This window comes from Borostomias antarcticus (genome assembly GCF_949987555.1).
Source record: "Borostomias antarcticus genome assembly, chromosome: 17".
NCBI lineage: Eukaryota > Metazoa > Chordata > Actinopteri > Stomiiformes > Stomiidae > Borostomias > Borostomias antarcticus.
In genome coordinates this window covers 5,724,084-5,734,874 of record NC_140250.1, presented here as the reverse complement: position 1 = coordinate 5,734,874, position 10,791 = coordinate 5,724,084, and the positions used below count along the sequence as shown (strand labels likewise).

General features: G+C 48.6%; 1 protein-coding gene across 1 annotated transcript in view; it reads right to left on the bottom strand.

The window, feature by feature from the left end:
* Positions 1–9,639, bottom strand: part of arhgef15b (Rho guanine nucleotide exchange factor 15b) — a gene marked incomplete at both ends in the record, with an annotated part of 16,104 nt that extends 6,465 nt beyond the window's left edge. The window contains 10 exons of the mRNA XM_084451639.1: positions 591–665; positions 2,338–2,467; positions 2,745–2,897; positions 3,335–3,495; positions 3,898–4,151; positions 4,937–4,998; positions 5,184–5,241; positions 5,868–6,471; positions 6,691–6,905; positions 9,189–9,639. Of these exons, the coding sequence (XP_084307765.1) occupies positions 591–665; positions 2,338–2,467; positions 2,745–2,897; positions 3,335–3,495; positions 3,898–4,151; positions 4,937–4,998; positions 5,184–5,241; positions 5,868–6,471; positions 6,691–6,905; positions 9,189–9,639 (2,163 nt within the window). The remainder of the gene's footprint in view (positions 1–590; positions 666–2,337; positions 2,468–2,744; positions 2,898–3,334; positions 3,496–3,897; positions 4,152–4,936; positions 4,999–5,183; positions 5,242–5,867; positions 6,472–6,690; positions 6,906–9,188) is intronic.
* Positions 9,640–10,791: the final 1,152 nt, after the last annotated feature.

The following is a 10,791-nucleotide window of genomic DNA, read 5'->3' as shown; positions in this document are numbered from 1 at the left end:
TTCCCTTTGCTTGGATAACACTTAGATAACCCAACCTCAGCTCAAGTTACTCAAGAACACAACACTTTCAAAATACACCTGTGATGTCACGGAACAGTCTACAACGCCAGTGGCTGTTAGGGGGCGGAGAGAGAGAGAGAGGGATGGGCGTTACCTTATACTTTGAATGTTTGCTCACACATCATGAAGTCAAAATAAGCTTGAATGTTTGCTTACACATGACTGGTTGGGTTAGTCTTTAAGGGAGACATTCCACAGGCATAGCTTGAGACTAATGATTTTCAAACGGGGATAGACTTCACTGACTCTAGTCCATCCTTCACAGTCTGCTATATTTACACTCAGTGGTCACCTCATTAGGTCCAGTACGCCTACAGTATCTAGTGCCACACCTCAAAGAGTACCACATTCTTGTCTTTCACTTTGCCTGATTTTCCTTCTTATAGACAACAGTTGTCCAGCTCGCAATGATTCCTGACACAAAAGGGGGATATCTTTCACTTTTACACCCCCCCCCCCCCCCCCCTTCGGAATGGAACGGCCGAGAAGGCCAGGGGTCGGCAGGGGGCGGGGCCAGGGGCGGGCGTTACCTTAGAGACACAGTCCAAGGCCTTGGAGGCGGTGTGCTCCTCCTTTGTCCCCTCCTTGGTTCTTTTCAGGATGTTCTGAAAAACGACAAGGAGACACGTTAACACACCTCGGGGAGGGGGAGGGGGGGGGAGGGGGGTAAGGTAAGTAAGTAAGTTTGAATGTTTGCCCACACATCATGAAGTCATGACTGGCTGGGTTAGTTTACTTAAGCAATTGACCACTCAAGGCAGTGGGTTACATGGGATTTTACCACAGCTACGAGGGTTTTAACAACGCCCCATAGCTGTGGTAAAATCCCGTGTAACCCACTGCCTCGAGTGGTCAAAGCATAGCCTACTGCTTGATTTTATCAATGGCCTCGTCAATGAGATTGACGGCGCACTAATAATAATTGTTATGCAGCCGTGGGTTACAGACTATTTTCCATGGCTGCTAGCCAATCAGAATCAAGTATCCAAACTCTCCGTTGTAGAAAAAACTAACAAACCACAAACCATGCTGGCTTGGGTCTAATATCCACTGCCTGAGTCAGTAGTCCAGCTTTCACAATCTATTGTATTTACACTAAGTGGCCATTTCATGAGGTACAGCTGTCTAGTACTGGGTAGGACCCCCTTCTGCCTCTGGAACAGCCTGAATTCTTCGTGGCATGGATCCACCAAGGTGCCCTTGTAACATTGTTAGAAATTATATAACTGTATGAACAAATATAATTACACAGAATCGTATAATTATTTGATTAATTGTTTTTTATTCATTTATTTTACACATCAGGAAACATTCTCCCTACTTGTGACCCCATTTTATGTCACCCCTTAAATGTTAGTAACCCCTCACCTCTGCCTCTTTCCTGCATGTGGGTCGGCGGAAAGCGGTATGTACTGTATATAAACTTTTATTACAGGCTCGTAGCCCACAATGTGTGTCTGCCTCGTCATTGTTTTATCCTTTAATGCTATTGCTATTGTTTGGGTGTCTAATGTTGGTCACAATTCTTATGTACAGTAGGCTGTTTCCTGATTTTCTGTTCATTTTTCGATGACATGTCAGTTTAATACCTGGTCTGAGACCAAAAGAGAGAAGTGTCCACCTCATCTGTTAAAGAGGAAATACACAACGCAGACATACACAACGCAGACAGACACCAGTCACACCCTTCTGCACACCACTGTTGTAAACAGCAGTTATTTGGTCTTTCTGAGCTTGAACAAGTCTGTCTGTTCTCCTCTGACCTCTCTAATGAGGAACTGTTTTTTTTTTGCTTCCCTCTGGAAATGTAGGCGTAGCATCTATGTCCACCCTCCCATTGCTCTCTGCGCAATGTGTTGCCCCTGTGTATGAAATGCGCTGTACGAATTAAGTTTGATTTGATTTGATTTAGGTGTTTTCACCCACAGAACTACCGCTCACTGGTTGTTGTTTGTTTATGGCACTGTTCTCTACTCTAGAGACTTTAGTGTGAAAATCCCAGCAGGACAGCTGTTTCTGAGATTCACCACGCCTCGCACCAACAATCACACCACGGTCCAAGTCCTTTAGGTGTCTTGCCCACTCCAATCTTCTTTCGAACAACAACACAATCTCTTCACCATGTCTACATGCTTTACCAGCTGCAGCGACATGATTAGCTGTTTGGAGGAGGAGACTATTTGTGTCAACGAGCAGGTGTAGCTAATAAAGTGGTAGAGTAAGTGAGTGTGGAGTACCCAGGTACCCGTACACTACAGTTCCCATGATGCCACCCACCTCGATGAGCATCTTGATGCGTGTGATTCGCTGGAAGGGCAGTAGGAGGAAGGACATGAAGGGCAGCCGGTGGCACTGAGGAGACTCCTGCAGCCGCGAGATGACCGCCGCAAACGACACGCTGTTCTTCCTGTGGGAACACACACGCACACACACAAGCACAACACACACACGCACGCACAACAGACGCACAGATTACACACACAACACACGCACAACAGACGCACGCACACACACACACACACACACACATGCATGCACACAATGGTCAGAGAGGCTAAATTCAAGGTTACAAACATAAAAGCTGTGTGTGTGTCTGTGTGTGTGTGTGTGTGTGTGTGTGTGTGTGTGTGTGTGTGTGTGTGTGTGTGTGTGTGTGTGTGTGTGTGTGCGCGTGTATAGCTCACATGAGGGAGGTGTAGGTCTTCTCCTGGTATATCTGGTTGCGTACGTAGTCGATGTAGGCAGGGAAATTGTGTTGGGCGTGGTAGTGGATGATGTCACAGATGTCGGAGATCACCAGGCCCTCGTCCATCCGATCCTCCAGATCTTTCAGGAACCTGCCAGTGAGACCACCAGACTCATCAATGGACAGGGAAGATGTGAAGCATAAAACGGTAGTATACAGAACTAGAAAGGGTGCCAAGGGAGCACAGACCTCCTCCCATGAATGCATTTCGTGGCTCTGTGCCCGCACCTGTGTGCGAGCAGGACATGTTTGGTAGAGAAAGCTTTATGCCAGTCCAAACCAGTCCAGTCCAAACCCCGTGTCTCTGTGAACTTCCCATGTCAAGATATGGCCGTTTAAATCCTCCTCGTGAACTAAGAGTAAACTCTCTCTTCCTCCTCATGAACTAAGAGTAAACTCTCTTCCTCCTCGTGAACTAAGAGTAAACTCTCTTCCTCCTCGTGAACTAAGAGTAAACTCTCTCCGTCCACCCTTGTTCTTCCTCCTCCGCTTCCTCTATCATCTCTCCCCCCCCCCCTCCCCCCTCACCTCTCGCTGACCTCCCTGACGCGCAGGATGTTGGAGAAGAGAGTCTTCCTGTCGCGGATGATCAGCGTGTCCTCCAGGTCGCGGCTGTCCAGGAAGTGCTCGGTGAGAACACGCAGCGACCGCAGGTAGGACGCCTCCGAGGTCAGGACCTCAAACATGCTCTGGACCCAGAGAGAGGGAGAGGAAGAATGAGAGAGTGAGAGAGAGAGAGAGAGAGAGAGAGAGAGAGCTGGTAAATGTGTCATTCAGGTACTGCACATAAATTGCTTGCATCTGTAATGCTAAATGTTCACTAGTTTTAGTACCATATCTAAAGAGAGAGAGAGAGAGAGAGAGAGAGAGAGAGAGAGAGAGAGAGAGAGAGAGAGAGAGAGACAGACAGACAGACAGACAGACAGACAGACAGACAGACAGATATAGAGCGATCTACAGGTAAATCAGCCTACAGTAATCTATGCTTCTGATCAGTTACGTCTGAACCGGGCGTAAAAACGTCCCCCCCCCCGTCCCCCCCAACTCCCTCTCTCTACCTCCCTCTCCCTTCTCCCCTCCCTCCTCCTCACCTCCTGATACTTGCACTGCTCGGGGCTGAGCTGCTCCAGCACGCCGCTGTCTCTGACGGCCGTCAGGTCCTGCCACAGCGTGCTCTGGCCCGGAGAGGGCGGGGCCCCGGTGCCGCCCCGGGGGACCGCGCTCCCCCGCCGGCCGCCCCAGTCCATCGGGTAGTCGGCGCTGGTCTTGCTGATGTTGCGGCACACCGTCTGGCGCCGGATCTCCTTGGTGATGACGGTGGCGCGGTAGGTCTGGTACAGAGGCTCTGAGGACGGGGTGGGGGGGGGTGGGGAGGGTTAAAGTTCTGGTTATGTAACCTGTCTGGAGTGTATAATTTGAGACGTTCCTGTAGACAGAGAAGTGAATGTTGATAAACAGCTATAGGCGAAGACTATCCAGAATAAAGGTCTGGAGTAAGAAAACATTTGAGATGCACATTAAGTGACAAACTAACAAACAGTATGTACAGTGTTCACCTCACCTACTGTACATTATGACCTTTTAGTACCAGCCTAGACATGGTAGTAGTCTCGCATAGCCAGACCTATCACCAAGCTTCGGGAAACGCTATATTTTCTTTAAACCAATCACAATTGTCATGAGTGGAGCAGTTCCTAGGTTGTTGTTGTTTCACATAGTCTTTATTGAATCTGATTGGGTCAGAAAAATCTTCCGCTGACACTGATTGGGCAGTAATGATTCTGATTCTGATAATCTAATGACACGGCTCATCCTCAAAGCCTACATCCGGTGAGTCAGACTATCCCACCCCTAACTCACAGCAGGGGTGCCCTAAAAGCTGACCCTATACAGTCTGAGAGATGAACACACCCAGGACCATTCAAACGCACTCCTTTTCACCTAGTTGGCAAAATGCATAACCTTATGTGTGGGAATGACGATGTACTAGCAACTTTCTGCTCTTAAAGTCTTGTGTTACACTGGCATTCACTGGCATTCACTGGCATTATGTGACATGATCCTATTAGACTTTTTTTTTTGTGTGTGGGGGGGGGGGGTGTCACATGTCAGGGTGTCAGGTGACCTCACCGTCCTGAAGGCTGAACTCCCAGTCTATGGAGGATCCTCTTCTGGGCGGGGCCACGGGCCATCTGGGACAGGAAGGAAGACAGGGGGAGGGGCTTCAGATTGTACAATACAGGATGTGGGAAAAAACCAACGGAAAACATGAGAAGGAGGGAGGAGAAGGAGCTTGAGCAGATGAAGAAGACCTGGAAGGGAAAGAGGGATGTCTGACTGTGGAAAGAGAAGAAGAGGGGAAGAGAGACCAGCTCACCGCTCCTCCTCTGCAGCCTCCTTCTCTCCGTCATTCCCACTATTGTCCTCTTGTTGTTCTACAGACAGACACAGACGTTAAACAGCTTCCTTTACTGGGTTTATAACACATCATGACATAACATTATCTTCTTTTCCTGAAAACTCTCACATTTTGTTTCCTTGCTCGTAAGTAATACAGTTAGTAAGTTAGTAAGTTATTCATCAAAACATAACAAAAACATAGTTAAAGGGGCAGTGTGCTATTATGGGCATTTAGCCCTATTAGTGGTCTGTCTACCATGAACATGAAACATAGTGACCATAATTTCACTGATCATTCCAGTATTGTGCTAGCTGCAGTTTTTATGCAGGCTCTCACTGGGCTACAATGGAAGTCAATGGGGCATACGTAAATGCATTGAACACAAATGTCTAATTTGTAAAACTGTAATTTTTGTAAAATATGTAACTTGCACATTTGTAATTTGGAAATTGAGAATTAGAGTTTATCTGTAGCATAATCTTGAAGCCGGCAGCAACATTTCACTGTGACTGTGTACAGTGTATACATTACATGTGACGAATAAAATAATCTTGAATTTTGAATCTTGAAGCCATGCTTAACACGTAAAATTGTGTTGCCCATTGAGAGCCCATTGAACCCAATAGCGCACTACCCCTTTAAGGTGTGTTGTTGACGGACCTTTAGCTTGTGTGATGGACTGAACGGAGAGGTTGCTGAGCCTCCGGGGGTCTCTGGCAGTCTTGGGGGGTGGAGGGGTGGCTCGGAGGGGTGGGAGAGGGCTGCTGGGGCGCGAGGGCGGCGCCCTATGGGGGGTCTGCGGGGCGGAGTTTCTGCCGGGAGAGGAGGGGCACAGGGCACGCCACTCGGCAGCGGTGGGCTGGGGGAGTGCGACGCCCCCCCGGTGCACTGGGGTGAGGCTGCGGCCGCCGGTGACGGGCATCCGGGGCGGGACGGCGGGGGGAGGGTCTTCGTCCGCGTTCGGAGCCGGGTCCGGACCAGTCTGGGACTCGGAACCAGGTTCTGAGCTGCCGGAGGAGAATTTCGCACGACGGGCCGGTTTCCGGGAGACGGATATGAGAGGGATGTCCAGCTCCTGACACACGTTGGTCCGGGCCGCAGGGTCCACCACCAGCAGAGTGTCTTCGTAGATGTCCTCCTCCTCCTCCGGCCGGGGGGGTCTGGGCGACTGTGTTCGTTTGGGGGGAGGGGCGGGGGGAGACTCAGGGCGGTTGGGGCCGAAGGAGGTCAAGACCACCCCCGGGTCCGACCGTCTCCGTTGCCTCTCCGAGATCATCACGTCCAGGACGTGACAGAACGTGGCCTTGTTCAGTTTGCACCCTCCTCCTCCTCCTCCTCCTCCTCCTCCCTCTCCTCCTCCCTCTCCTCCTCCTCCTCCTCCTTCGCTCTCATCCCCCCCGGAAGACCCGCCCCCCTCCACCTCCTCCCCTGCCTCACTCTCCACCTCCCCTCTTCTCTCCTCCACCTCCAGTCCATTCTCCTCATCCTCCTCTCCCTCCTCCTCCTCCTCCTCTTCCTCCTCCTCGACGGGCACCCATACCAACTTCATTCCAGGTCGTTGGAGGTGACACACGCAGCTGCAGTCCCTCTCGCAGCATGGGCTGGGGGGCCCCGCCTCTGCCTCCACCCCTCCAATCAGCTGTAGCTCCGCCTCCACCCCTCCAACCAGCTGTAGCTCCACCTCCTTGCCATCGGGTTCTGTGTGAGAGGGAGGGACACGAGGTTAGACCAGGGATACAGGTACATGATTCCTACATGATCTGTGGTTAGACCAGGGGTATTGGTACATGGTTCCTACTGTATATGATCTCTGGCTTCACCAGGGGTATTGGTACATGGTTCCCACTGTATATGATCTCTGGCTTCACCAGGGGTATTGGTACATGGTTCCTACTGTATATGATCTCTGACTTCACCAGGGGTATTGGTACATGGTTCCTACTGTATATCTCTGGTTAGACCATCCTCCCTCATTCATCCATTTTCTACAACCGTAATGTGTGCGCATCCCGAATGTCTACAAACGTTGGTCCATATTATCTCTGGTTTGATGACAGTTCTTCTGAAGGGACACAAGGTCACAGCAGGGATATTGGTACATGACTCCAATATGATCTCTGGTTTGACCACAGTTCTTCTAAACGGACAATAACGATTCAAATACAGTACAAAGTAAACCTTTGCAAATATACAGGTAAGTAATGAGAATCAAATGTAACAATGCATTAGGTTCCCTTTCTGTACACAACTATATTAGACAATAGCGGACCTCGTTACATACACTTCCCTCCACAGCCCACAAATCTACATATCAGGAAGAAAAACAAACAACATGTCTGCCATGTGTCTAATAACATGTTCATGCATCTGAACTGCTCCAACACGTCTCATCTCTTCCGTCCCTTACAACCGTAGACACGCCTAGAAATCTCAGACTTCACTGATAAGGCTGAATGGGTTGTGGGTTGTTTCCTGCTGAGTCAGCTTCTATACGTGTGTCCTGGGACAACTCATCTCTACTTTCATTCGGAGCAGTTTCCACCTCTGTGAGCTTGATCACATGACCGGCTGGACGGTCCAATCAGCAATGAGCATGGTGCAAACAGGGGATCTCTCCAGTTCTTACAGTATTAGTGCAGATAGCAGAGAGACATATTTGATGAGCAACATACACTTTTCATGGAGTATTGAGATTAACACAGCAACAGGGTGACATGTTTGTGAAGAAGGAATGAGGGAGAAAGAGAGTGAGAAAGAAAGAGAGAAAGAGAAGAGAAAGAAAAAGATAGCCCCCAACCAGAAGCCCCCAGAAGTCCAGGTCTGACCTTTCTGCTGGTTCAGAGTTCCTCACTGTTCTCATGCTGGTTTAGAGTTCATCACTGTTCTACTGTTCTCTATCGCTGCTACAGGGAACCAGAACAGGGAAGTATAAGAAAACAATTCATACAGAATATAACTATGCCATCTTACCGTGAAACCGAAACTGAACTTTAGCTTGATAATTCATACAGTATTTACCTCAAAGTTTATCTGACATTCAAAGAAAGGAACTATGAGAATGTGGACAAACTGATTTTGAAAGCATTGCCAAGCAACATGAAAAGCATTTTCCTGGACGATGTACTGTAGCAGATTCTTCTTAAACACCGCTAACTACTGAACATTGATTGTGGCTAGTGGAGCACACACCTTCCCTCACACGCACACACGCGCACGCACACGCGCGCACCAACACACACACACACACACACACACACACACACACACACTTTATGTGTTTACCTGTAGGTGCAGTAACACTCACAGAACCTGTTCTGTGGAGTAGGTAGATCACATGACTTACAGTAGCTAGCTCCACACCTGCTGCCCCCAGAGTGAGCCTGATACCAGACTCACAGCTGGCCTTCGGGGACAGACTAACACAGCCCAATACCTAGTGCACGGTAAAAAATCAAGGTGACAACTCGATGTCCAGGAATGACGTGTCAAAAGTTCACTCACACGACCTCTTTGAGGCTTCATTTGTATCTCTGTGTTGTATGTACAGTATAGCTTGCTGTTTGTGCCGTGTAGTTATGTCTAAATCAACATTTGTCCTCCTCACGGTGTATCCTGCTGGCTTCAACTGTCTTGTTCTATGTTGTATGTTTTATCTGCTCACCTATCTCAATTAACTGTCTTTTTTAGTCTGTATGATTCACTGTTTACTTATATCTTTTGCCATTTTAGGAAGCCTTTTTATAACACATTGGCCAGGGACTACAGATGAAGATTAGCATTTTGGCTAAATCTGGAATATTTATATTTGTTGTTCACTGTCCCTCGTTAATTAAACTGAACTGGAACCTGAACGTCAAGTTTTACTGACGTGCTACAGTCTTCTCATCAGGGTGGGGTGTGAACTGTGCTTGTATTCATGTGTTCTGTTTATTACACCATTGCAAAGTGATTAACATCTAACAGTGTCGGTTGGGTTCTTACCAGACCGCCCTCCCTCCACCCCGGGCGCCGCGCCGCCCCCCTCCTCTCCTCCGGGGGTCTTCCTCATGGTCGGGTCGCTTTGCTGCCGCAGAATATGACTCCTCTTCATAGGCAGTGGGGGAGCCTGGCTCTCCCCCCTCTGAGATGGTGGAGTGGTGCGGGCCGGTTTGGGTTTGACGCTGGGAGCCTTCCTGGGCCCCTTCTTAGGGGCGGGTTCTGCGGTGCCATTGGTGGGTTGCTCCGCAGCGGTCAGCATAGCCTCCGGTTGGCTGAACCTGTCCACGATGCTCCTCACCTTCCCGCATGACGCCCAGGCCGTACCACCTGTATCCTCCAGAGGAGGGGAGTCCGTCTGGGGTAAGGGTTTTCTCGGGACTGGAGGTCTGGCTCTGGCTTCAGGTTTGGGGGGTAAGGGGTAAGTGGGGCCTATGGAAGGCTCTGGTTGGGACATGGTTGGGGGAGATCTTTTTTCAGCGGGGGACGGGGGGGGGGTTCAAATCTGCCCCCTGACCAATCAAAGGTCAGGCTTAGATTGCAAAGGTCCGTGTGGGCGGGTCATTCTGGCCTGAAGAGGAGACAGAAAGAGAAGATAAACAAGTTGACATTTCCAAGAGGAAGGCCAATGTTAATTAACACGAATGTAACCGTGTCTTTTTTTTACAACCCTTTTAGGAATTACATAATTAAATGTGACAATTATGAGCAATCCTCATGGCAGTTATGAACTTTAGATACAATCAAAACATAAAACCCAGAACATTAAATCTGTTATCAGGCAATGAACTGCAGTGGTATGAATACAAATCCCTTTGCGAATGGGATCTGAGGCTTGAGAACTTTGGTGAGAACCCTGGCAGGAGAGAACGTGACTTTGGGCCGGGAGGAGGTCCTTCTCCACAGAGGAAGTTCCCTGAAAGCGAAACATTCCTTCACTCGGTATCCACGGACAATAAGGACCCAGCTGACCACTCCATAGATAATAATTTACTGTTCAACACTATATTGGATTACCTAATGAGTCAACAAAACAATTACAAATCATGACCTTTGACCTAGAGTACTGTATGTGCCCTTGGGCTTGGCCAAACATGGGACAGTGAGACAGTGTAGCCGTTCGGGTCGGGTTCTGACTGGATGAGTATAAGTGTGTTTTCATTTTTGTCTGTATACTGTGCAGTGAGTATACTGTACATTTGGTTCAAATCTCAACACGTGTGTACTTACGCAAAACAGACACTGCACACGTATGCCTGTGTCCCTCCAAGCAAGCAATCTACAGTACCACACTATAATAACCACACATCCCAGACATGCAGAATAGTAAACATGAATGAATCCTTCATCATGAAGCATGTACAGTACCACACTATAATAACCACACATCCCAGACATGCAGAATAATAAACATGAATGAATCATTCATCATGAAGCATGTACAGTACCACACTATAATAACCACACATCCCAGACATGCAGAATAGTAAACATGAATGAATCCTTCATCATGAAGCATGTACAGTACCACACTATAATAACCACACATCCCAGACATGCAGAATAGTAAACATGAATGAATCCTTCATCATGAAGCATGTACAGTACC